This window comes from Pleurodeles waltl, chromosome 4_2, assembly GCF_031143425.1.
Source record: "Pleurodeles waltl isolate 20211129_DDA chromosome 4_2, aPleWal1.hap1.20221129, whole genome shotgun sequence".
Classification (NCBI taxonomy): Eukaryota; Metazoa; Chordata; class Amphibia; order Caudata; family Salamandridae; genus Pleurodeles; species Pleurodeles waltl.
In genome coordinates this window covers 891,455,135-891,482,940 of record NC_090443.1, presented here as the reverse complement: position 1 = coordinate 891,482,940, position 27,806 = coordinate 891,455,135, and the positions used below count along the sequence as shown (strand labels likewise).

The 27,806-nt window shown below is 45.4% G+C and overlaps 1 protein-coding gene across 1 annotated transcript in view; it reads right to left on the bottom strand.

Annotated features, from left to right (window-relative positions):
• Positions 1 to 27,806, bottom strand: part of NRDC (nardilysin convertase) — a 780,134-nt gene that overhangs the window by 335,774 nt on the left and 416,554 nt on the right. The window contains exon 18 of the mRNA XM_069232676.1: positions 27,064 to 27,183. Coding sequence (XP_069088777.1) covers positions 27,064 to 27,183 — 120 coding nt within the window. The remainder of the gene's footprint in view (positions 1 to 27,063; positions 27,184 to 27,806) is intronic.

Below are 27,806 nucleotides of genomic sequence, written 5' to 3'. Positions count from 1 at the left end.
TTACTTAGGGCCAGATTTGGAGGAGGTAAGACAGTGGCTGACAGATTTTAGGATTTCTTCTGACACCAGATGAAAAAAATAGTTTGAATTAAAGGCATATGAAAACCTGTGAATGGCTATTTCACCTCTGTCAATATCTCCATGCAGTCTTGTGAAATCTCTTGTGTGCAGAGTCACCAAGCACAAGGGAGGCAGGGTGTGGTGAAGTATCTTGCTCTGAGGCAGAGCTCTAGTCTGCATGGCAGCTTTATGCTTGGTTTCTCTGACATCTGAAGTAGGTACCAACAGAGATACAAAGATATCCACAAAAAAAGTAACAAAATCAGTGATACGCTCTAAGAATTTCAAAAAATCTTCCTAAACTGTCACAAAATCTGCAATTTAAAAAAATCTACATTTTTCACAGCAACATTTCTGCCACAGACTTGGACCGCCCCTGTCAATGGGTGATTATTCCAAAAAATGAAGTTACAGGAGATGTATCGGATGTATTCCACTAAGATCTGAAAGTGCATCTCTGTAGGTGTACAAGACTTTCTTACTGTATGCTCAGTCCTTGTATCCTGATGTATGTGTGGTCTTTCAAGGTCTTACAGGGTCTGTCCTGCCAAAATTGTCATTTTTTGACATCACACAAATCTGCAGGACACACCACATCTGTCGAAGAGAAATAAATCAATCACAATGGTATGTGGGTTTGCTGAAACGAGGGGCTCATTTCTCACTAAATGGAATGGACAAGGGAGCCTAAAAGTTCAGAAGCCTTCGAACTGGTGAGGCACTCAGCGAGACTGGAGGTATCAACAAAAGTACAAAATCACATAAGTAACCAAAGGCCAGTGATCAGTTAAGTCAATTAAGTTGGACTGCTGCTTAAACCAGTAACAACCAGGGCCACTGGAATTAGGAATATCAGAGGAAGATCACATTTAGCAGCAGGAATGACTAAATTATATGGGAAGATAAGGCAAATTATGTGGCATACAGCAACACATTTTTTATATTATTTAATTATTTGAACACTTGTTTCCCCTTAGTAGTTACACCCAAATACAACAATAAGTAACTGAATCTTCGTTAAGGCCTTCCAGTTCGCAGGAATACCTGCCTCCATGTTTTAGTAACTTTTAATCTGTTAAAGCTAGAAACAATGTATTCTTTGTTAAAATCTGCAGATTATGCTTGAGTATGAATTATGTGGAAAATGCATAATCATTCCAAAATTGCAGCAACCGCATAATTCCAACGGCCTTGGCACTAACACCGAAAGAATAAGGGCTGCTGAATTCAGAATGACTTCCTTCAGTCAGCAGGATTGGACCACATATCTGAGGGATGCAATACTTACTACTGGCTCATCGCTTTGTGGCTGAAATCAAGTGAGCAGAGGTAACCTAAAGGCACAGGTTAGGGATGATGCAATTTCACCCTGCTGTTTCAAGGTGATGAAGCACCTCTTCAACCTAGATGCCCTTCTTTCTTTTTCTGAGAGCTGTGTGGCCTTGTGGCTATCGTCCGACTTCACTCCATCAAGCTGTCCTCAAGCAGATCATTCAACAGTTTTGGTCTCTGACAATCTTCATATGTATCAAGAAATGTCTATGAGCAGGCTCAGACCAGGTCTTCTGCAGGCTTTGTGGTATTTGTTCAATCTCCATGTTGCTGCAGAAATGCCATTATGCTTCTTTCTGAGACTTAAGCCCAGTTTTGAGGAAAGGTAGCAATCTGGCAGAGATTCTTTCCATGCTCCAGAATGAAAATGTCACTTACCCAGTGTACATCTGTTCGTGGCATTAGTCGCTGCAGATTCACATGTTGAGCACAGTCCGCTGCCTGGTGTTGGGCTCGGAGTATTACAAGTTGTTTTTCTTCGAAGAAGTCTTTTTTGGTCACGGGACCGAAGGACTCCTCCCTCTTCGGCTCCATTGCGCATGGGCGTCGACTCCATCTTAGATTGTTTTTCCCGCAGAGGGTGAGGCTGGAGTTGTTTGCTATAAATAGTGCCCATGCAATGGAGTGAATACGTATGTACATAAAAAGTTTATAATAATTATTTACAAATGTACAAATGTTTAAGATTCAAGATTTACTTCTAAACGGCTACAGGCTTCCCGGGGAGGCGGGAGGGCACATGTGAATCTGCAGCGACTAATGCCACGAACAGATGTACACTGGGTAAGTGACATTTTCAGTTCAATGGCATATGTTGCTGCAGATACACATGTTGAGCATAGACTATAAAGCAGTTACCTCCCCTAAAAGCGGTGGTTTAGCCTGTAGGAGTTGAAGTAGTTTGGAATAATGTTCTTAGTACAGCTTGGCCCACTGTAGCTTGTTGTGCATTTAGTACATCTACACAGTAGTGTTTAGTAAATGTATGAGGCGTAGACCAGGTTGCAGCCTTACATATTTCGCTCATAGGAATGTTTCCTAGAAAGGCCATTGTAGCACCTTTCTTTCTGGTTGAGTGTGCCTTTGGTGTAATAGGCAATTCTCTCTTGGCTTTAAGATAGCATGTTTGAATACATCTGACTATCCATCTAGCAATGCCTTGTTTAGAGATTGGATTTCCTATGTGTGGTTTTTGAAAAGCTATGAACAGTTGTTTTGTTTTCCTGATTAACTTTGTTCTGTCAATGTAGTACATTAGTGCTCTTTTGATGTCTAATGTATGTAGTGCCCTTTCAGCCACGGAATCTGGCTGTGGGAAGAACACTGGTAATTCTACTGTTTGATTTAAATGGAATGGTGAGATTACTTTTGGTAGAAATTTTGGATTTGTTCTTAGAACTATTTTAGTTTTGTGTATTTGGATAAATGGTTCTTGTATGGTAAATGCCTGTACTTCACTTACTCTTCTGAGGGATGTGATTGCAATGAGAAATGCGACTTTCCACGTTAAATATTGCATTTCACAGGAATGCATGGGTTCAAAAGGTGGACCCATGAGTCTTGTTAAGACGATGTTAAGGTTCCATGAAGGAACTGGTGGTGTTCTTGGTGGTATAATTCTTTTTAGCCCTTCCATGAATGCTTTAATAACTGGTATTCTAAATAGAGACGATGAATGAGTAGTTTGTAGGTAAGCAGATATTGCTGCGAGGTGTATTTTTATAGATGAAAAAGCGAGGTTTGCTTTTTGCAAATGTAGTAAGTATCCCACTATGTCCTTTGTAGAGGCATGCAATGGTTGGATTTGATTGGTATGGCAGTAGCAAACAAATCTTTTCCACTTAGATGCATAGCAGTGTCTAGTGGAAGCTTTTCTAGCTTGTTTTATGACCTCCATACATTCTTGTGTGAGGTCTAAGTGTCCGAATTCTAGGATTTCAGGAGCCAAATTGCTAGATTCAATGATGCTGGGTTTGGATGCCTGATCTGTTGTTCGTGTTGTGTTAACAGATCTGGTCTGTTGGGTAGTTTGACATGCGGTACTAGTGAAAGGTCTAGTAGAGTTGTATACCAAGGTTGTCTTGCCCATGTGGGTGCTATCAGTATGAGTTTGAGTTGGTTTTGACTCAATTTGTTTACTAGATATGGAAGGAGAGGGAGAGGGGGAAAAGCGTATGCAAATATCCCTGACCAACTCATCCATAGAGCATTGCCTTGTGATTCACGGTGTGGGTACCTGGATGCGAAGTTTTGGCATTTTGCGTTTTCTTTTGTTGCGAACAAATCTATCTGGGGTGTTCCCCAAATTTGAAAGTAATTGTTCAGAACTTGGGGGTGAATTTCCCATTCGTGGACTTGTTGGTGATCTCGCGAAAGGTTGTCTGCTAGTTGGTTTTGGATCCCTGGAATAAATTGTGCTATTAGGCGAATGTGGTTGTGAATCGCCCACTGCCATATTTTTTGTGTTAGGAGACACAATTGTGTTGAGTGTGTTCCTCCTTGTTTGTTTAAATAATACATTGTTGTCATGTTGTCTGTTTTGACAAGAATGTATTTGTGTGTTATTATGGGTTGAAAGGCTTTTAACGCTAGAAATACTGCTAAGAGTTCTAGGTAATTTATATGAAATTTTGTTTGGTGTACGTCCCATTGTCCTTGAATGCTGTGGTGATTGAGGTGTGCTCCCCACCCTGTCATGGAAGCATCTGTCGTTATAACGTATTGAGGCACTGGGTCCTGAAATGTCCGCCCTTTGTTTAAATTGTTGCTGTTCCACCATAGAAGCGAGAGGTATGGTTGGCGGTCTACCAACACCAGATCTAGAAGTTGACCCTGTGCTTGTGACCATTGTGATGCTAGGCACTGTTGTAAGGGTCGCATGTGTAGTCTTGCGTTTGGGACAATGGCTATGCATGATGACATCATGCCTAGAAGTTTTAGCACAAATTTTGCTTGTATCTTTTGGTTTGGAAACATAGCACTTATTACCTTGTGGAATGCTTGAACTCTTTGTGGACTTGGAGTGGCAATTCCTTTTGATGTGTTGATGGTTGCCCCTAGATATTGTTGTGTCTGACACGGTTCGAGGTGTGACTTTGTATAGTTGATGGAGAAACCCAGTTTGTGAAGGGTTTGTATGACATATGTGGTGTTGTTTGTGCACTTTCTTACTGTGTTGGTTTTGATTAGCCAATCGTCTAGGTAAGGAAACACATGTATTTGTTGTCTCCTGATATGTGCTGCTACTACTGCTAGACATTTTGTGAATACTCTTGGTGCAGTTGTTATTCCGAATGGCAACACCTTGAATTGGTAATGTATTCCTTTGAATACGAACCTTAGGTACTTTCTGTGAGAAGGATGTATCGGTATATGAAAGTACGCATCTTTTAGGTCTAATGTGGTCATGTAATCTTGCTGTTTGAGCAGTGGAATGATGTCTTGTAGTGTGACCATGTGAAAGTGGTCCGATATGATGTAGGTATTTAGTGTCCTGAGATCTAATATTGGTCTTAATGTTTTGTCTTTTTTTGGAATTAGAAAGTACAGGGAGTAAACTTCTGTGTTTTTTTGTTGTACTGGTACTAACTCTATTGCATCCTTTTGCAGTAGTGCTTGAACTTCTAGTCCTAAAAGTTCTAAATGTTGTGGTGACATTTTGCGTGTTTTTGGAGGGATGTTTGGTGGGAATTTGTGGAATTTTATGCAATAGCCATGTTGGATTACTGCTAGTACCCAATTGTCTGTTGTAATCTGCTGCCAAGATTGGTAGAATTGGCTTAGTCTTCCCCCCCACTGGTGTTGAGTGAAGGGGTTGTGTGACTTGAAAGTCATTGTTTAGGTGGAGGTGTTTTTGGAGTCTGGAATCTTCCCCTACTCCTTGGGAATTGACCCCCTCTATATCCCCTGAAATTTCCCCTTTGGAATGAACCCTGATATGGTGTGGTTCTTGTTTGTTGGCTGGTGGTGTCTGTGGGTTGGCCACGAAACCCCCCTCTAAATGGCGTTTTTCTAAAAGAGCCTCTGCTCTGCGGGGAGTAGAGTGCGCCCATGGCTTTGGCCGTGTCTGTGTCCTTTTTAAGTTTTTCAATGGCTGTGTCCACTTCAGGGCCAAAAAGTTGTTTTTCGTTGAAGGGCATATTAAGGACAGCCTGCTGGATTTCAGGTTTGAACCCTGAAGTGCGGAGCCAAGTGTGTCTCCTTATGGTGACAGCAGTGTTGACTGTTCTTGCTGCAGTATCGGCTGCGTCCATTGAAGAGCGGATTGGATTGTTTGAGATCGTTTGTCCCTCTTCAACTATTTGCTGCGCCCTTTTTTGGTATTCCTGGGGAAGATGGTCTATGAGAAGTTGCATCTCATCCCAGTGTGCGCGGTCATATCGGGCTAGCAGCGCTTGGGAATTTGCGATGCGCCATTGGTTGGCTGCCTGTGATGCGACTCTTTTTCCTGCCGCATCAAATTTTCGGCTTTCTTTGTCCGGAGGTGGGGCGTCGCCAGATGTATGGGAATTTGCTCTTTTGCGAGCTGCCCCTACTACTACGGAGTCAGGTGGTAACTGCGAAGTAATAAACACTGGGTCTGTGGGTGGTGGTTTGTATTTCTTATCCACCCTTGGGGTGATGGCTCTTGATTTTACGGGCTCTTCAAAAATTTGTTTTGCGTGCCGTAACATCCCTGGTAGCATTGGGAGACATTGATATTGGCTATGTGTAGCCGAGAGGGTGTTAAATAAAAAATCATCCTCTATAGGATCGGAATGCAGTTGGACATTGTGGAATTCTGCTGCCCTAGCCACCAGTTGCGAGTATGAGGTACTGTCCTCTGGCGGTGACGGCTTTGTGGGGTATGAATCGGGATCATTGTCCGGCACTGGGGTGTCGTATAGGTCCCAAGCGTCTTGATCCTGATTATCTTGACTTATAGTAGTTTGCGCTGGTGAGTGCATTTGTGGCGGTGTTTGTGCCGGCGATGCCTTTTGTGGTGGAGAGGGCGGAGGCGTGACTTTTTTAACCACTTTGGCTTGTGGTTGTGCGTCATCCTTGAGAAATCCGATCCTTCTTTTTCTCATTATTGGGGGAAGGGTTGATATCTTCCCTGTGTCTTGTTGGATGTACAGTCTCTTTTGTGTGTAGTCTGATTCTACACTTTGGAGCTCTTGTCCAAATCTGTGCATCTGGCCACTTATTCCTTGTTCCTCTGTGTAGGAAGGAGGTGTGGAACTTTTCGCCGCCGAGAGTGAATCTTTTTTCGGCTTCGGTACCGACTGAATTTTTGTGGCTTTCGGCAGTGTGTCTCGGTGCCGATGTTTTTCGGTGCCGGCATCTTGTTTTTGCTTCTCGGAGCCGCTATCTCGGCTCCGAGGTTGCTCCATGGCGGTCCCTCGACCGGAGTCGGGTGTCTTCGCTATGGGCGTGCCCTTTTTCGGCGCCTTCGACGGCTCGCCGGTTTTATGGGTCGAGCCATGGCCTGTTGGCAGTGGCGTCCCCTGGGCTTTTGTTTTTTCGATGGTTTTTATTTTCGACGTCTTACTCACCGTTTGTTGTTGTTGTTCGACGTCGGAGTCTCCGGATTCTGAGTCCGGAACCGAGAATGTTTCCTCTTCGTCGTCGAAACGTTGTTTTGTCGGCGTGGACGCCATTTGTAGACGCCTGGCTCTTCGGTCCCGGAGTGTTTTTCTGGACCGGAAGGCTCGACAGGCCTCACAGGTATCCTCCTTGTGCTCGGGGGACAAGCACAAGTTACAGACCAAGTGCTGATCTGTATAAGGATACTTACTGTGACATTTTGGGCAGAAACGGAACGGGGTCCGTTCCATCGGCTTCGATGTCGCACGCGGTCGGGCCGACCAGGCCCCAATGGGGGATCGAAGCTACCCCAAAGTCTTCCGATGATCGGTGTCGATGTACCTAACTATCCCGATACCGAACGGAACAATACCGACGCTTTCTTCCGAGATTCTGACTAACTTTCCGAACCGAAACACGGAGCGAAAAGGAATACGTCCGAACCCGACAGCGGAAAAAAACAATCTAAGATGGAGTCGACACCCATGCGCAATGGAGCCGAAGAGGGAGGAGTCCTTCGGTCCCGTGACCAAAAAAGACTTCTTCGAAGAAAAACAACTTGTAATACTCCGAGCCCAACACCAGGCAGCGGACTGTGCTCAACATGTGTATCTGCAGCAACATATGCCATCGAACAAATAAGTTACTAAGCATTGGTAATGTTTTTTTGGTGGATACTCTGTTTACAACCACGTGCAACTCACCATGTCCCAGAGTGGATCCAGAATTCTTACAATAGCTCCTGTGTGCCAGCAGCTTGTTCCATCTGTGTCCTTCCAACCTATACCCCGCCTCCGGATGACAATAACATTACGCCACATATAGGTGCCACTTCTGCGTGCTGATAACAGTTTGGCTCCTATTTCTTTTCACATCCTTAGATGCAGAGCGACTGACAAAAATTAATGGGTACAGGCAAAGTGCAAAAACTAAGTTATGACCTTTATTAACTCTTGAAACAGGGAGGCGGGCATGCAGTGCATACTCTGTGGTCAGAGACTCTACTGAAAGAGCATTATTCTTCCTATGGATATTTATATACACATACTTGTGTGTAGTTATATACACATACTTGTGACTCAACACCAAAGCAATGCAGCCTTCAAAGAGGTTTGTCTAAAGAGTGGACTTCTATCAGAAGTCCTGAAGGCCAAAACGGCTACCCTGTGGACATGGAAATTAATGCAGAAGTGCCTAGTGAAACTTTGGACTGATGACCATGTGGCTGCATGTCAGTAGTTGCACCCTTCACCCTGGTGAAATGAGCCCTTAAGCAGTCAGGAGGACCCTTTTTGACCATGACAATGCACAGTTTGAAGCAAATGACAAAACATACGGCTACGGTCTGTTTCTGGACTGCCCTTCCTTTCTTCACACCAGTGAAACCCACAAACAGCTGATCATAAACAGAGTACTCATTAGATCTTTAAATGCTAATAAGAATCCCACTGGTATAGACTCTTCTCCTCTTTAAACGGATGATGTGGGGAAGAGAACACAGGATCCTAATAGACTGCACTACAAACTAGAAGGATTTTGATGCTTTGGCTGGAGAAGAGCAGAAGGAATGTTGATGATTCTTCTGTTGTCCTCATCTCTTGGCATTTCATGCCCCTCCCTTCTGCTACAAAAACATGTGTGAGCTACTGGATCAAAAAGAAAACTTAACACCTACAGAAGACCACGTCCTTAGGGCTGCCCCTTAACTTCCTGTACTCCTGGTGGAAATGGTGGACAAGGGAGGGTGTGTTATCTGCTGAGGATGCTGTTTCAGATAGCAGGATCAACAGTCAGAAGTGTCAAAGCCAGAAAGCAAGATCTGCCTTGCAATTTCCTGTCTACCCTGAGCTGTCTGAGCAAAGGAGTTACGAGGGTCCTCTGACAGCAAAGACAAAACCCCATGTGCAATATCACAAAGAGGGTTTCAGCTGCAGGCCACAAGGCAAGAAGCGTTCAAAGAGCAGAGTGTTATACCGCCTGCAGAGAAAACGCTCTTGTCCATTGTGTCAATAACTTTAGACACTGTCTGGTGGAATGGTCAGAAAGGAGTCTGGACTAACCTTACAAGTAGACGCATGCACTTAGATGTAGTGTGCAACGTCAACGATTTTGGGTCCCCAGCCACTGTCTATGATGCCCAGAATGGGGTCACTCCCTGAAGGGGACAAAAAGGATTTTGAACAGGCTGGCAATGTCAGCTCAACAAAAACTTCATTAAACTATAACAGACGCTCCAAAGCAGAATGTCCAGGTTGAAGTATCTCTGTCAGCATACTCCTTAGATGAGTGGGGCAAAACCAACACCTATGCTGCCCTCTGAATCACTATAACAAAAGAGGCAGTTTCATCAGTCTGGGGTCCTACAGAAGGATACAAGGCAGATTCGGCCAAAGTATAGAAAGCATGAAGCACTTTTTGTAAATCAAAATATAGACCTACATCAGTATAACGTGGTGGGAACAAACTATCTGCTTCCTCATCACTGCCATTAGGTTGGCATAGCTGAACATTTTTTATATCATCAGGATGGGACTCAAAAACAGCTTCCCTCCAACAGAAATACTATTATGGGGGAAGATGTACTAGAGAGAAATCCCTCTCACCTTATCGATGTGCTTTTCAGATGGTGCAGTGTGACATTGAAGATGGATCAGAATCTGGGACCAGTGCCAAAATCAGTACAGACATCACTGCAGCAGGGAAGAACAAGCCAAATCCGGCTCAGTGCCTGGGGCACTCCTTCCCGCAGTATGTTGACTGGAGACTCTGATGGGTTTATGGGGCAAAAAGACATGCCTAAGGGAGCACCAGTGAAGCTGAATATGTGCAGCTAGACCACAATTTGTTGCAGAGTCAAATGGTTTGGGGAACTCTTCCCACACAGGATCCAAAGTGGGGCCAAGATCTGAAAAGAAAGCCAAAGCCGGAGTTGGGTTGCTCCAACACCAACTATGTGACTTCTCCCTTCGGCAGGAACATCTGGACAGTGAAGATGTATGTTTGTGTTTCTTATTAATTTTATTTGACTTCGCCCTACAAAAGGGTGACCTGGATTGGGACCAACCTTGTTTCTTGTGTTCAGTGACGTATAGGTTAGCGCCCCTCTGCCACATGACCTTCAGATGCATAAGGGAGCAATTGTCAGAGTATTTGGAGTCATGCTTTAGGCAACACAGACATCATGCAAGTCTTTTGCTGACATCTGTTTGTGACACTCACAATCAATCAATCACGTAATTTATAAAGCGTGCTACTCACCCGTCAGGGTCTCAAGGCGCTGGGGGGGGGATCTACTGGCCGAATAGCCATGTCTTGAGGCGTTTCCTGAAAGTCAGGAGGTCCTGGGTCTGGCGTAGGTGGAGCGGTAGGGAGTTCCAGGTCTTGGTGGCGAGGTGAGAGAAGGATCTTCCTCCGGCGGTGGTGCGGCAAATGCGGGGGGCGGCGGCAAAGGTGGGGCTGGCAGAGCAGAGCTGGCGGACGGGGGTGTGGAAGGTGAGTGTCGTTGAGGGAGGCCATTTACTGTTACACAGAAGTAATTGCAACAGTTTCTGGATCCAGTGTGACTCCTGGTGAGGAATTTGTGGTCATCAGAATCATCTTTCCTACACTGGTGTGTCTGCCTCCTCAGTGCCCAAAAGACGATGACGAACAAAGTACTGGTTGATGGGTAAAATAATCATAGCCATTATTTAGACGGGCTGCCTGAAACAACCAAAAGGACTGTCTTATTTAAAATTTTGAAGGCTACTTCAATCATAGAGTAACATTTTGTTGAAGGCTTTCTGCTCAAACTTCACACTGAGACCCTGTAGGAAAATGGCACTTGTTGCAGTTACCGACCCTGATATTGATGCGGACTTGACTGAGAGTGTGCTAGGATCCTACTAACCAGGCCCTAGCACCAGTGCTCTTTCCCTAAAAATGTACCATTGTTTGCACAATTGGCACACATTCTGGCACACAGATAGGTCCCTTGCAAAAGGAACTAGTGGTACCTAAGGGCTGCAGCATGTGTTGTGCCACCCTAAGGGACTCCTCGCCTAACAAATGAACACTGCCATTGCAGTTTGTGTGTGCTGGTGAGGAGAAAAAGGCAAAGTCGACATGGCATCCCCCTCAGGGTGCCATGCCCACAAAACACTACCAGTGGCATAGGTAAGTCACCCCTCTAGCAGGCCTTCCAGCCCTAAGGCAGGGTGCACTATACCAAGGGTGAGATCATACTGTAGAAGCAATATGCCCATACAGTGTCTAAATCCATTCTTAGACATTGTAAGTGCAGTGTGGCCATATTAAGCATATGGTCTGGGTGTTTGTCATTATGAACTCCACAGTTCCATAATGGCTTTACTGAATACTAGAAAGTTTGGTATCAAACTTCTCAGCACAATAAATCCCCACTGATGTCAGTGTGGGATTTATTAAAAAAAATGCACACAGGGGGCATCTTAGAGATGCCCCCTGTATTTTACCCAATCTTCTAGTGTAGGACTGGCTGGTCTGTCTACCACTAGCAGACAAGTTTCCTACCCCATGGGGTGAAGGCCTTTGTGCTCTCAGAGGCCAGAAACAAAGCCTGCTCAGGGTGGAAGTGCTTCACCCCCCCCTGCAGGAACTTTAACACCTGGTGGTGATCCTCAGAGGCTGAGGCATCGTGTTACAGTGCCCCGGGCACTCCAGCTAGTAGAGATGCCAGCCCTTGACAAAGCCCCACATTGCCGGTCTGTTTGGTGGGAAACTTAAGAAAAACACGTAGGAGTTACCACCTCAGCTGGGACCACCCCCTAAGATGTCCAGAGCTGAAGTGACCCCCCTCCCTGTAGAATCCTCCATCTTGGTTTGGAGGACGGGGACCAATAGGGACAGGAATGTGCCCCCCTCCGCAGAGGGAGGGAACACAAGGAGGGTTTAGCCACCCTCAGGGACATTAGCCATTGGCTACTGCCCTCTGACCCCTGTAAAGCCCCTAAATCTAGGATTTAAGGGCCTCCCTGAGCCCAGCTCACCAGATTCCTGGTGACCTACAAGAAGGACTGCTTAGCTGAACCCCCCAGCAGAGAAGAAGGAAGACGATAAAAACTGCTTTGGCCCCAGCCCTACGGTCCTGTCTCCTGCTTCAAAGAATCTGCAGAAGACCAGTGTCGCGTCCAGCGGGATCAGCAACCTCTACCTAACTCCAGAGGACTGGCCTGCACCCAAAAGGTCCAAGAACTCCTGAAGACAGCGGCTCTAAGTACTCCCACCTCACTTTGGATGTGTGAGTCTACCCAGCAAGAGCGGGTCCCCAGGCGATTGTGAGCAAGTGCCCACCCTGGGTTGATCTCTCCACCCCTCCACGATGATGCCTGCAAAGGGAATCCGGAGGACCCCCCTGCACAGTGTCCAGTGGATCCCCAGAGGCTTTACAGAGGCTAAAGTAGCTAATTTTTATGCTATCTTTTGTGCTAATGTGGCCGAGCAGTTAGGCTTATCAGAGGGTAGTGCTAAACATTTGTTTTACACACACAGTCAAGAAATGAGGCACACACTTCATGACAAACTCCAGTCTAATGTTTTATGTATCAAAAAATATAATTTGTTACTTTATTTCTAGAACCAAAAGGATCTTTGTTTCAGATAGATACAATTTAAAAAATGTATCACTTTCAAGTATCAAATGCACTTTGTTTGTAATTCAAAGATAAAACAGTTTTCAGGTAAGTAATAATTTTCAATATCAGAAGTCAACACTTAGTGCAATTCTCCTTGAAGGCAATGCAGTCCTAGGGAGAAAAAAGTACATACACAGTTTTTAGGTAAGTCTGAGCATCGATTGACCGTCAGCTGAGTTCACCAAGACCAGGGGGCTGTGGAAGCAGGATTACCTTCAGACATCGGGTATCTACACTGGACCCGGTCGCTGTCAGGTGGAGTCCCTCTGGATTCAGGCATCATGGTGGTAGGCAGGAGGGGTCAACCCAGGGTGGACTTGAGGTCAGAATCACCTGGTCACTCCCTCTGATCAGGTGGGCCACCTGGACTCAGGACGAGGGAATCCGGTGCAGAGTGGGCAGGATCCGGAGAGCTCTGGAGACCTTATTGGAGGTTTCTTGTGGACAGGGCTGGTGTCCTCAGGAGATCCGGTCTTAAGGGAAGGCAGGCAGTCCTCTGAGGGTTTGCAGAGGTCGCTGGTCCTGCAGGATGAGATGTCTTCTTGTAGCAGGAGTCTTGAAGCTGCAGACAGGCCGGTAGGGTTGGGGCCAAGTCAGTTGTCATCTGGAGTCTTCACTGGTGGTGCGGCTCTTCAGACCATCTTCTTTAGGTCACCAGGTATCTGAAGAGCAAGGTTCGGGGTGCCCCTAAATACTAGATTTAGGGGCATTAGAGGGGTGAGAGGGCAGTAGCCAATGGCTACTGATATTGAGGGTGGCTACACCTTTCCTGTATCCACTCTCTTTGGGGAGGGTGTCACTTACCTAACCCTATTGGCTATCTTACTCCAAAACAAGATGGAGGATTCTGCCAGCAGGGGTTCACCTCGGCTCTGGGAACCCTAGGGGTGGTCTGAGCTGGGGTGGACACTCCTGGTGTTTACTAATTTTCCCACCTGACCTGCTGCCAAAAGTGCGGCTTAGTCTGGGGGGCGGGCATCTCCACTGGCTGGAGTGCCCTGAGGCAGGAGAACAAAAGTAGGAGACTTTGAGGCTCACCGCCAAGTGTTGCTGTTTCTGCAGGCGGGAGATGTGGAGCACCTCCACTCAGAGCAGGCTTTGTCCCCAACCCCTGAAAGCACAAAGGCCCTCAACTCCATGGGGTCAGAAACTTGTCTGGTAGTGGCAAGCTGCCACAGACGGGTCAGCCACACACCAGAGAGTTGGGTGAATTTCAGGGGGCCTCTCTAAGATGCCCTCTGAGTGGATTTTACAATAAATCCAACATTGGCATCAACTGACGCTGAGGAAGAACCCAGGTAGGATACCTCTCATCTCCTTGGGGCTCGAAAGCGCACCAGAGGGAGGTATGGGAACCAAAGATGACATGGTGGGATTTACTGTAATCCCGCATCTAGGCCAGAGTCACCCCAACTCCAGGGAAAGCAGGGAGACGCAGGGCCGACTTCTGAGCTGGAGCCTGGAAGAGGGCATCAGAAACATCACGTGACAATGTTAGAGGATGCAGCGACTTTGACTGCCTGCAATTCAATGTCTTACCCTTCAACATCAAGGGTGAGGGATGCTCACGGGAACGGCTCCTGGATCAATCTTGCGATTATTTCTCCTGGGACCTTGAAGGAGACAGATGACGAAGCAGGGCCTCTGCCAATTGTGCTGCCAGGATCTTCATGCGCCGTTCCCACAATGCCTTTGGGCAAAGGAAAAGGCAGGAGCTGCTGATGTTCCCGGAGGCATCACTTACAAATAGTATGAGGGTCTCCGGCTGACATTTGCCTGCCATAGGACCCACAAGGTTTGAACCCTGGGGACATGAGGGAAAAAAGGGCACACTAGACCTTCGACAGGTAAATGTTGAGACAGGCAAAAAACATGGCCTGACGAACCTACTCCGAATCCACGTTAGAAGCGCAGAAAGTAGTCACTACGGAGTCGCACAACGCCCTCTTCCGAAGCGCAGAGGTTCTGCTGGTAAACAAATTCTGTATCCAGTCTGGCACCTGGAGAGAATTCAAAGGTAAGAAGTCTGCAGCTAGATGCTTCTATCAAATTAGGTTGTTTTCGAGTCTGCCTCACAGGAGGAGCAGCGAATACAGCCATGGGGACTTGGTGTTTGTAATGCACCTCTGGATTTTGCAACCTCTGTATCTTTTTTCATTTCTCCAACCGCCTGGTCAACCTGAGGGCCAAAAAGGTGTTCCTTATCAAAGGGGAAATTTAAGAGGCTCTGTTGAACTTCTGGCTTAACACCAAATATGCGCAACACACTGGAAACAGTGTCTGCAGAGACTAGGGTGCACCTAATTGAAGTGTTGGAAATAAGCTGTCCCTCATCTACAATCTTATGTCTTCTCTTTCTATGCTCTTCTGTTAAGTGTTGGAAGAGTTCCTCCATTTCATTTCAGTGGGCACAATTGCATCTGGCTAATAAACCTATGGCGTTTGCAATACGCCAGTGATTGGCATACTGCACTGCAACTCTTTTGCCAGAAGCATCAATAAGTTTACTCACCTTATCCGGAGGTACAGCGTCACCCACACCATGGAAATTACCTCTTTTATGGGCACTGGACACAACCAGAGAATCAGAAGAAATTTGCCCTCTGATATAAATACGGTAGGGTGGTTACCCCCAATTTCTGCCTGATGTCAGTGTTGACTGAGTCAGTGGGATCCTGCTAGACAGGACCCCAGTGCTTATGCTCTCTCTCCTCTAAATGTTGTCACTGCATACTGGTAACCCAGTATTTCATCCCAAATTGGCATAGTGGTCACCACTTATAAGTCGCTAGTATATGGTACTTCGGTATCCAGGGAATTGGGGTTCCAGGGGATCCCTATGGGCTGCAGCATTTATTTTGCCACCCATAGTGAGCCCACACTAATGCTTCTACAGGACTGCCATTGCAGCCTGTGTGAAATGGTACATTCACCCTTTCACAGCCATTTACAATACACCAGGTCACTTTTAAGTCATCCATATACCAGGCCCTCCAACCCTGAAGGCTGAGTGCAGAGTACCTGTGTGTGAGGGCACCCCTGCACTACCAGGGTGCCCCCACGTCATCCAGGACCATTTTCCCGGACTTCGTGAGTGTGGGGACACAATTTTACACGTGCACTGAACATAGCTCACTACCTATGTACAGCCTCACAATGGTAGCTCCAAATATGGCCATGTTTGATACCAAGCCTGTTGGAATCATACCCCAAGGCTTTTGCAAGCATTGGTTGTACGATTCCATGCACGCTGCGGGCTCCTTAGAGGACCCCCATTACTGCCATTACAGCCTTCTGAGGTTTTTTCCAGGAAGTCCCAGCTGCTGCCACCTCACAGACAGGTTTCTCCCCTCCTGTTGCTTGAGCAGCTCAAGCCCAGGAAGGCAGAACAAAGCATTTCCTTTGGGAGAGGGGTGTTACACCCTCACCCTCTGAAAATAGGTGTTACAGGCATGGGATTGGTAGCCTCTGGAAATGCTTTGGAGGGCACAGATGGTGTGCTCCTTGCATAATCCAGTCTACACCGGTTCAGGGACCCCAGTCCCTGGTATGGCGTGAAACTGGACAAAGGAAAGGGGAGTGACCACTCCCCTGTCCATCACCACCCCAGGGGTGGTGCTCAGAGCTCCTCCAGAGTGTCCCTGGGTTTTGCCATCTTGGATTCCAAGTTGGTAGGGCACTCTGCAAGAATCTGAGTGACCAGTGCCAGCAGGTGACCTCAGAGACCTCCCCTGATAGGTGCTTACCTGTGTAGCTGACCAATCCCCCTCTCAGGGCTATTTAGGGTTTCTCCTCTGGGTGTTTCCTCAGATTCGGATTGCAAGACTTCAGCAGGAATCCTCTGCATCCTTTACTTCACCTTCTATCGACTAAACTGCATCTGGACCCTCTAGGAACTCTACAAATTGCAACAAAGAAGCAAAGATGACTTCTGCAACATTGTAGCTTCAGCTCCTGCCAGCAACTGCAACTGTTTCCAGGTTGTGCATCCTCTGAGGACTGCCTGTCTTCAGCCTGCACTAGAACAACAAAGGAATCTCCGTTGACGTGAACTTCAACAGGCACCCACTATGCAGCGACGACCGGTGGCTTGAGTCCCCTCTCCTGAAGAAGTGTGTGGATCCAGCAACATGGGTGGTGGACTGAAGTGGTCCCGACAGTACAGACGTCCAAGTTTGGTGGAGGTAAGGGCTTACACCTCCCCACGCAATACAGTACCCCCGTGCACCGCATGTTTTGCAGTTGCAAAGGCTTGTTGGCATCCTATCACAAAGTTCTTTGTGCATCATGCAGCTCCGGCCCACAGTACCCCTTCCTGCGACCCACAGCCTCCTGCATTGTTCCCCGGCAGCGTGGGACCCCTTTGTGTAGTGCTGTGTGGGCCTCCTTTTGCACCTTCTTTGTCCCTGTGCTGTGGGACTCCTGTATGTGCTGCCTGGTCTTCTGAGTCCTCTCTGAGGTGCTGAGAGCCCCCTCTGTCTCCCCCTCCTGGGAAGAGGCCACCAGGTCACTCCTGGTCCCGGGCAGTGTTATTTTCCACTACCCGCAAGCTTTGCGTGTGCCAAGGCTTGTTGACGGAATTTAGCAACACAAACCAGACTGCAATCATCCATCCGGCGTGGGACATCATCTGCACCAACCAGGAGCCCATTTCCATCTTCTTGGGTGCAGTACCGACCATTCTTCTTCACCGTTGCTTCTTCATTTGCACCTTCATCAGGGTTATCAGGGGCTCCTGTTCTCCCTGGACTCTTCAGTGCTTCTTGGAGTTGGTCCTCTCCTTCAACAAGTCTTCAGGTCCAGGAATCTATTGTTGGTGTCTTGCAGTCTCTTCTGGTTCTTGCAAAATCTTCTATCACGTGTTCTTGTGTGTTCTAGGAAAGTAACTGTGATTTACTCCTGCTTTCCTGGGCTCTGGGGTGGGTTCTATTACTGATCTTTGATGTCTAACACTCCCGGCGCCCCTCTACACACAACACTTGCCTAGGTGGGAAACCGACTTTCGCATTCCACTATTATATGGTTTGTGTTACCCCTAGGCCCATTTCTAACTATTGTGATTTTCCATATCTGCACTGTTTTCTAACTGTTTTTATAGATATTTCTGCATACTAGTGTATATAATTTGTATATTACTTACCTCCTAAGGGAGTATAGTCTCTAAGGTATTTTTGGCATTTGTGTCACCAAAATAAAGTACCTTTTTTTTGTAGCACTGAGTATTTTCTTTCATGTTTGTGAGTAGTGTGTGACTACAGCGGTTTTGCATGTCTCCTAGTTAGGCCTTGGCTGCTCATCCACACTACACCTAGAGAGCCTGGCTTCTAGACACTGTCTACATTTCACATGTAGTGCTGCAGATTCACATTCTATGCATAGCTCTTTTGACATCTAGTGTTGGGCTCGGAGTGTTACAAGTTGTTTTTCTTCAAAGAAGTCTTTTCGGAGTCACAGGATTGAGTGACCCCTCCTCTCGATTCCATTGCACATGGGCATCGACTCCATTGTTAGATTGTTTTCCTGCAGAGGGTGAAGGAAGGAGTGATAGAGTATAGAAATACAAAGAGATGTCCATGCAAATGTAAATGTATATACATATGTACAAATGTTAATAACTTAAACAACTATAGGCTTCCGGGGAGGAGGGAGGGTGCATGTGAATCTGCAGCACTACATGCCACGAACAGATGTACACTGGGTAAGTGACATTTTCTGTTCAATGGCATGTGTAGCTGCCGATACACATGCTATGCATATACTACAAAGCAGTTTGTCATTCCATAAAGAGGAGGCTAGCCTGTAGGAGTTGAAGTTGTTTGTAATAATGTCGTTAAAACAGCCTGGCCTACAGTGGCTTCTTGTTGTGAGAAAACATCACCACAGTACTGTTTTGTAAATGTACGGGGAGTTGACCATGTAGCTGCTTTACATATATCAACCATTGGTATGTTGCCAAAAAATGCTATTGACACACCTTTCTTTCCTGTAAAATGTGCTTTAGGAGTGATTAAAAGTTGTCTTTTAGCTTTGATATAGCATGTCTGTATACATCTAACAATACATCTTGCTAAACCTTGTTTTGATATAGGATTTCCTGTATGTGGCTGTTGGAAAGCTACAAAAAGTTGCTTTGTTCTTCTAAAATCTTTAGTTCTTTCTATATAGAACATAGGAGCTCTTTTAAGATCGAGGGTATGAAGAGCTCTTTCAGCCACAGAGTCTGGCTGTGGAAAGAAGACTGGCAATTCCACTGTTTGGTTTATTTGAAATGGAGATACAACTTTTGGTAGAAATTTTGTATTTGTTCTAAGTACAACTTTATGTTTGTGTACTTGGAAAAAAGGTTCTTCAAGAGAGAATGCTTGTATTTCACTAACTCTTCTTAAAGAAGTAATAGCTACAAGGAAGGCAACCTTCCATGTTAAAAATTGAATTTGACAAGAGTGCATGGATTCAAAAGGTGGTCCCATGAGTCTGGTAAGTACGATATTTAAATTCCATGATGGAACAGGTGGAGCTCTAAATGGAATAATGCTTTTTAATCCTTCCATGAAGGCTTTAATAACAGGAACCATGAATAGAGAAGTATGCTGAATAGTTTGTAAGTATGCATATATTGCCGTAAGATGTATCTTGATGTATGAGAAAGCCAAATTTGATTTTTTCAAACGAAGTAAGTAGCATACGTAAGGAAATGCCTTCCTTGGCATGGTTACACCCCCTGACTTTTTGCCTTTTGTTGATGTCAGTTATGATTTAAAGTGTGCTGGGAACCTGCTAACCAGGCCCCAGCACCACTGTTCTTTACCTAAACTGTACCTTTGTTCCCTCAATTGGCACAGCCCTGGCACACAGATAAGTCCCTTGTAAATGATAACCCTGGTCTCTAAGGACTGCAGCATGTCTTATGCCACCCTGGGGACCCCTCACTCAGCACATGTACACCGCCTCACAGCTTGTGTGTGCTGGTGGGGAGAAAATGACTACGTCGACATGGCACTCCCCTCAGGGTACCATGCCCACCTCTCACTGCCTGTGGCATAGGTTAGTCACCCCTCTAGCAGGCCTTACAGCCCTAAGGCAGGGTGCACTATACCACAGGTAAGGGCATAAGTTCATGAGCACTATGCCCCTACAGTGTCGAAGCAAAACCTTAGACATTTTAAGTGCAGGGTAGCCATAAAGAGTATATGGTCTGGGAGTGTGTCAATTATGACTCCACAGTTCCATAATGGCTACACTGAAATCTGGGAAGTTTGGTGTCAAACTTCTCAGCACAATAAATACACACTGATGCCATATGGTGCTGTAAATACACATCCTTTGCACTGACTGCAAAGGTGTTTCCTCAAAGCCATGGCTAGTAGACATATGACACAGTTGTTTGAAACATGGTACTTAATACAGTTTGGCCAACCATAGCTTGTTGACAAGGTAGTATGTCCACACTGTAAAGCTTTGTGAATCTGTGTGTGTTGACCAAGTAGCAGCTTTGCAGATGTTGGCTAATAGGATTCTACCTAAATAAACTATGGTAGCTCTAGTTATGTGTGTATTGTGGGGCCTGGGTGGTGCAAGAAGTACACATCTAAACTCGGTGTAGCAAATGTGTATTCATTTCATAAACAACCTTGTGATGCCTGCCTTAGAAATAGGGTGACTATTGTAGAGTCTAGCAAAAGCAACAAAAGGTTTATTAGTCTTGAGAGCTAGGTTTAATATTTAAGGTGTGTAATGCACTTTCCACTAAAAATCAGGTTGTGGAAAGACGGGCAGCTCAACAGTCTGGATAATGTGAAAAGGTGAAACTACGGATTGGTTCGAAGGACTACTCTGCCATCAGAACCAAGCCACAGTCTCCCCTTTTCACTACTCTGCCCTTGTGTACCTAAATGATTGGTTCTGGAACAGTAAGACATTCACGGAGGAACTCAAACGAGTGATACTTTAAGAACACCTCCAGCTGCAGTTTGGAGCCTAAATGTGATTCTCACTAGGCCCACAAGCCCCAAATGCAAAGTGTTTCTGGAATGCTTCAACAAAATCTTCTCATTCCAAACCTCCTCAACTCCCAATACCAAATCCTATCCCTTGAAGTAGATGGCGAGCACATGGAATATCTTCAACATGATCAAGATCCCTAAAAATCTAAAACCCACTGCATACTACGGTAACACCCACATCCCAAATATCAAGGCAAATTTATTGTACTTTGGCGGTGCCTAGTGCAAAATCAATGCTTCTCATATATAATTTTTTTTTCCTGACTCACTAAAATATGGTTTAATTACCCCTCTTTAAAACAATAACTAAATAAATAAATAAAACGCCTCTTTAACCTGAGATTCAATGCAACTACCACCCAATCTCAAACCTACCATTGCAGGGAAAGACAATGGGAAAATCTGTCTCCCTAAAGCTAACTGAATACATAAATGCTGGAAACATCACCGCTCATCAATCTGGCTTCAGAATGAGTTAGGGCAACAAAACTGTAGAAGTTCCTGAAAAACAAAGTGGTTGATGCTAAACGTCGCACATCTGAGACAACAAAATTCCAGGTAATGAGTTTTAAATGCAGTCCTATGATGGGTGTCAGCCTGGTGCAGGAAACCCAACCACTTAGGGTTTCAAAGTGCACAACAAACACAGGCGGAGCGACACCGTCTATGTCGAGTGCTGTAGAATACAAAATGCAGGAAAGGCAGCAACCAGGGCACTCCAAAAGAATGAGTCCGAGATGAGTGACAATTTTTGTACTTTATTGGACTACTCTGTGATATTGATAAAACAATACCATTGGAGGGATAACAGGAGTTATTGTTGTCACCCTTATATGAGTTCTGAGCCTTGAAAAAGTCCGCAAGGACGAAACACGTGTTGGCTGTTTCTGAATTCATACATGTCTATTCTTCTATGTGGACTTAATTATTTTGGAGATGTTATTCGACTAATCATCAAAAAGGATTAAACAGCTCTACTGAATTTTCACTCATCTCGGACTCATTCTTTTGGAGTGCCCTGGTTGCTGCCTTTCCTGCAAAACTGTAGCAGTAATGTCAGTTCTCGATGATATTCATTGGATGATAAATCGAGGAGACTCCTACAATGGTATTCAATATTAACTACCAAAAGCAGCTGCTTTCCCTGCTTCAACAGGATTTGGGATTAACTCTTGCTGTGCCTCACAAATTTAGTTAAAAATTGTTTTTTAGCATTAAAAACCAAAAACAAGCCTTCTGCAAGAAATCCGCGCTTCAAAGCTACCTACACATAACATCTATCCTTCCCAGGAGTTGCTACTTTTCTAAGAAACTAACCCCCTGCCAATATCAGGACTAAACCCATCATCTTGTCATTCCATTAACATAGAAAGAGGAATCTCTTTAGACTGTTTTTAAGTCACAGGCCATACATTTCTTTCTATTTCCACCAGCTCCTTGATCACTCCCCACCCCATCCTTCCCATTGTGTAGTCCTTTCGTTCTCTACACTTCTTCTTACTCTGGAGATAGTAGCTATGTCTTGCTGTCCCATTTCCTCATCTCTACAGCCTCACTCGAGCCTTGCTGTCTACCATTCTTAAGTCTGCTTTTTGTCCATATCTATTTTATGCTACTTGTGCTTAGTCCCCTTTAACTTTACCCTACTGTCACAGCTTCCCAGCCCTCAATTCCTCTCAAACCGTGCATGATTCTGCTCCCTCTTCTTTACCTACCCATGTTACACTCTCCTAAGGCAGTTTGACTGTCGCTCGATCTGCTTTCCACCCTCGCCCACCCTCCTCCCCTCCTCAGTTTCCAAGTGCATGACTTACCTTATTTATATTAAAAATCTACGTCTTCATACAGTTTTCACTATTCAATGTGCAATATGGATCTAAACAATAAATACATTTCTAAAACTCTTTGGGACTCACCCGAGGTCAAGAGTAGAACTCTGAGCTGGAAATGGTGACCTGCCACTTCCAAGTGCAATATTTGAAATGCCTTGCGTGGATGTACGAGTATGTGTCCTGTAGGTTTAAGGACATCAAAGGTCCTCTCACTGCAGTAAAACATCTTGCTGTTTGGAGATACTTGATAAATTAGCACAGGTATAATAGTGGACACAAATTGTCAGGTTTCTTTCTCATTAGGAAACCTGCTTTGCTGGGACTTTGAGAGAAGTTTGATGGGCTCCACTTTTTATTTTAACATGGAGAAAATAAGGACATGATGTTGGAGCACTGCCTTTGTGCTGGTAGCAGGATGCCTCTGGGACAGCCACCTTCAACCCACCCTTAGCGCCCAGCTCCCCAAGCTTCTGTTAGGCACGTCCACAGCAAAGTCGATAACCATTGATGAAGCTCTCTGTCTTTCCTAAAGGACTTCCCTTCTTGTCTTCCGCTATTATTAGTGTGCTGCAATGTCATACCTTCTAAGAACAGCCAGGGAGTTCGCAATTGTGACACATTTTTCTGCCACTAAGGAGATCGATATGCTTTCTGAAGCTGTGAAGTTGCCTTCCTTCTATAGCCAATGATCCTCTAAATGAAGGGGGTCATGGGGAATGAAAGGGAGGATTTGGATGTCTATGTTTGCATCTCCCATGATACACTATAAATCGCAAGTAGCAAACGTGAACAGACTGTCAAAATTATAATGGGGTTCTTGTCTTGAGAATTACACATGTGATGGGGAACTTGTCCACTTCTGTCTCAGTCAAAACGCAGGACCTGGGTGCCATACTTCATCATCGCTTACCCTCACTCGCCAGAGAAAACTTTAGTGGCGGGCAGATTCCCTGTGTTTACCGGGAGTACTCTTGGAAGGGAGTAAGGAGGGGGATCCAGTTTGAAAGGATAACAATTTTAAATACCTCCCCAACTGAATATTTGCTTATTCTGTAAGGTTTAGGAGGTCCCTCACCTATGCTCACCTTTTAGAGGAGTTTAACTACAGGAGTATTATAGTCACACTTTCATCAAAGGTCTCATTCAGCCACTGAGACTAAATCAGCATCCGAGTACTCCCTATGGGGAACTTTGCAGAATAAGCTTACTATTTCAGCAGGAACATACCAGTGGAATTGAATGTAAGCATGCTCATATTTGTATGAACTAGCGATCCCGGTCCTGATGAAAGACAAGGACCATTTTTGGAGCCAATCGTAAGGCTGAAACATGTTGACCGATCAGATGCTGAGGCAAAGACCACTCCCATGTGTCCATTCTGTTTTTCAGTTTTGCCCTTCCAACAATAAAATTAAAGTCCCTTGGAAAGGTATTTGAGATTTTTATCCTTTCACACTGACTTTATCGTTTTAATCACCCATTCCTTGGCATTCACCCTCTCCTGCGTCAGATTATAGGTTGTTCTACAGACTTCCTCTTGCCATAGGTTCTGGTTGGTGGTTAAGGCTATACACCGATTTACTGTGTTAATACCCCGTTGGAGAGCAAAATGATGGTGCATTAAGGAGGTTTTTGCAAACCAGAAGAATATAACAGTAGCGCTCACAGATGTTAAGCAGATTTGTAGATAGCACTATCAGGCGGGTATCCTGGAGCTGAAAAGGTGCGAGTCCAGGCAAACCTAGGCCCTGGTAGGATTACTCGAAAAGTCAGGTCTTCACTTTCTTGCGGAATTCAAGGAGTAAGGAAGAGGCTCTTCTGTGTAGCTGAGGGTCATTCCATGCTTTAAGAGCGATGCAACTGGAAAGACTCAACTGCCAGGTCTGCTTTACTGTATGCGTGGGATTTCTGCAAGTAGGAGGCCAGAAAAGGGAAGGTATCTGGAAGCGTTGTGAAACCAAATGCGATTGTTGAGGTATGCTGGGCCAGTGCTATGTAGTGCACTGAAAGTGTGTATAAGGAGTTTCAATTATGCTCATTTGTGAATGGGGAACCAGTGTAGCTCTTCCAGGTGTCATGTCAGTATGGCATGGCAGGTGGAGAGTGATTCTGGCCACAGAGTGCAGAATGGTCTGTAGCCTTCCGGTGAGTTTTTTGTTCACCCCGGTCTATAGGGTGTATCCGTAGTCCAGCTTGCAGCTTGCTGGTGACCAGCACATGCATGAAGGTTTTCAGGGTGCTGATTGGAAGCCATTTGAAAATCCTCCTGAGCATCTTCAGGGTGGTGAAGCATGAGGTGGTGATGGCACTGACTTGGGCGGTCATTTTACGTTTGCAGGCGATGATGATCCTGAGGCTCTTGGCATGGATGGTGAGAGGGGGGTCTTGGTCCTATCTCTGTAAGCAACCAGCTGGAGTCCCACGGTGATGTGCTCTTCCTGAAGATCACAATTTCAGTCTTGTTGGCGTTCAACTTAGACACTTGGACTTAATCCATTTGGTGTTTTCAGTCTTGTAGACATTAATCAAGATATTGGGTGTCTTGTCCGTGAGAGAATGAATGAATTGCTGTTGTCAGCACTGGAGAGGACATTGATATTGTTAGAGTGGAAGACGTTGGCTACATGGATCAATTTGCGCTGAAGAGGGTCGAGCTCAGAGAACATCCTTGCGAAACTCCACAGATGAGGTCGCAGGCATCAGAGGTGTAAGGTGCCAGGCTGACTGACTGGGTCTTGCCAGTCAGGAAGCAGCAGATCCATGAGTACATGTCCCCGGATGCCGATGTTGAGTAAGCGTTGGATGAGAACGATATGGGAGATTGTGTAAAAAAATGTGGCGAGGTCCAGGAGAATGAGCACCGGTGTGTCTCCTCTATCCAGTCATAAGGATATCATTTGTGACAGTGATGAGGGCAGTTTGAGTGATGTGGGTGGGCCTGAAACCTGACTGGGTGGTCGCTGAGCTGTTCAGTGACGTGTCTGTTGGTGATTTTCTCTAACCTTGGTCGGGAATGGTAGCAGGGAGATCAGCCTGTAGTTGGTGAGTACTGAAGTGTCCACTCAGTGTTTTGTCAGCTCAGGGAGGACAGTTACATGTTTCCAAATATCTGGGAAGGTCGCAGAAGAGTGGAGGCATTCAGAATGGGTGTGAGCATGGCACTGAAGGGTTGTAGTCCTCTGAAGGAGGCATGGTGGGGACAAGGTTTTTGGAAGGCCTGGAAAGGATGGTATTTTTGGTGGCAACGGTTTCTTCTGCGGCGCTCACAGATCATGTGGTTAGTATTGGTTCTTTGGATAAGATTGAGAGGAGTTTAACGAGGTCTGTCAGGTCTGGCTGAAGTTGTGGTATATGGCAGTGATTAAACCCATGGCAACAGTATGGCAGATGAGATTCTGCCGACTGTGGCTACGTGCAATTGGGCTTTTGATGAAGAAGCTGCCCATGTGGGAACAGCTACCACTTAAGAGGCACGAATGATGGATTTCTTGTCAGAAGAACTGTTGACGCTGTAAATTATCTGTTCTATGGCATTCCACGTAGAGGAGACAAGTGACATTCTGATAATGTTGTTGGAACATGCAACGTGAAATGCAGAGGCTGAGGTGAGTGACACCTTTAATGTTGACAAAAACCTTGATGACTTTGGCACGGACCTCTTAGTCTTTGACATTAAGTCAAGAGAAGGGCAATATCCAAGAGGTCTCATTTGAAGTGGATTTTGTGAATCTGAATGCTTTCTTTGTTATGCCTTTTCAGGTTGTGCAGTGTGCTGACTCAAACCCACAGAAGGCACTGGACTGGAACTGGGGAACCGAGTTTGAGTCCCGGTGTCGGCTCAATATTCTGTGGAGTGGGTTTGCAGCAAATAAAAATGCAAAAATAAAAAAGGAGGGGCAATAAATGCAATCACTTTGAGGATCCTCATATAGACACTATTCCCCAGGACTCACATGATCTGAAGAGGATTTTTTGATGATGTCAGACATGAACAGTTCAGCATTTTGCCCTTGTCCCCTCCTCTGAGGCAGCCTCCTGAGACAGACGGTTGCCAAGTGGGTTGTAAAATACATGATACAGCAGCAAATCCAAATACAGGACACTTGTCAAAATCTGAGGTTTGGTACCCTCTGGGGAGATGGTGTTAAATGTACTCACTTCATAAGTAAGTTAGGGACCGTTGCTAATGAAGTGATTGTGCTACAAAGTGTATTATTTTTCAAGTACAGTTAAAAAGTATACTGCAAGTTTAAGGCTACAGTGGGACTCCAATCTCAAGAACAGGGAAATCAAGCATGTGAATTCATGAAAGATCCCACATGGCACTGTCTTCCACTGTCATTCTTGGAATAACCGTACAGAATCCACATACAAATATTTTTCTTACTGTTACATCACCAATTAACCCTGCTTCACCTACCACCCTCTTTGCTTTCCTGTGCTCTCAATTTGTTCTTGTTACTGTCTTTCCACTCAAGATTGTCTACCTAACTATTCTGACCGAATATCCCTCACTCAGGATCACCTTGAACGTTTCAAAGCATATTTTGACAGGTGGATAAAAGCTCAGTCACATATAGGAAACAATGTCTATTACACAAATAGAGGTTTTTACTTCACCTTTTGGAATTTTGAACTTGTCATCCTTCTTATACCACAAGCATCCTTGCTTTGTATCCAATATTTTGACAGGATACTCCGTGTCGATGCAATCTGAAGTCTTTAGTGTAAAATCAGTGGCTGTTGCGGAAGCACAAAAGACAGTCTAATAGTACATATACAAAAGTGGATTTTTTTTTTTTTTTTAACAAACTCAATATGGTGTTTTTAAACAGATAAACAAAAATAGTAAGCTTGCTATTTAATGTACAAGTTACTTACCTTCGGTAATGATATATCTGAGACATATTCTAGTTGCAGATCCCTTACCTTAGAATTTTCCCCCAGGCATCAGACTCGATCTGGAAAAAAATTCTTCAAGCAATACAATTGCGCGTCGATAGGTGGCGTCTGTTGACTCAGCGGGTGTCGTTGGCGTCGTAGTCGCTGTGATGACATTGGGAGTAGTACACAGACACCGCCTCAGCGCAGTGGCTTCCGTTTCATTTCATGACTTTCCACGCCAAAGCGCAGAGCCGCGAAGAACACTGAAAAAGGTGAGCCAGAGCTAAGGCCCTCAATGGGGAAGCCATGTCCCTAGAAATCAGTTTGCAAGCAGATAAGATGGGTGGGTCAATAAGGAATCTGCAACTGGATTATGTCTCTACCAGATTGAAAATGTCACTTACCCAGTGTACATCTGTTCGTGGCATCAGTCGCTGAAGATTCACATGTTGTGCATAGCCCGCCATCTGGTGTTGGGT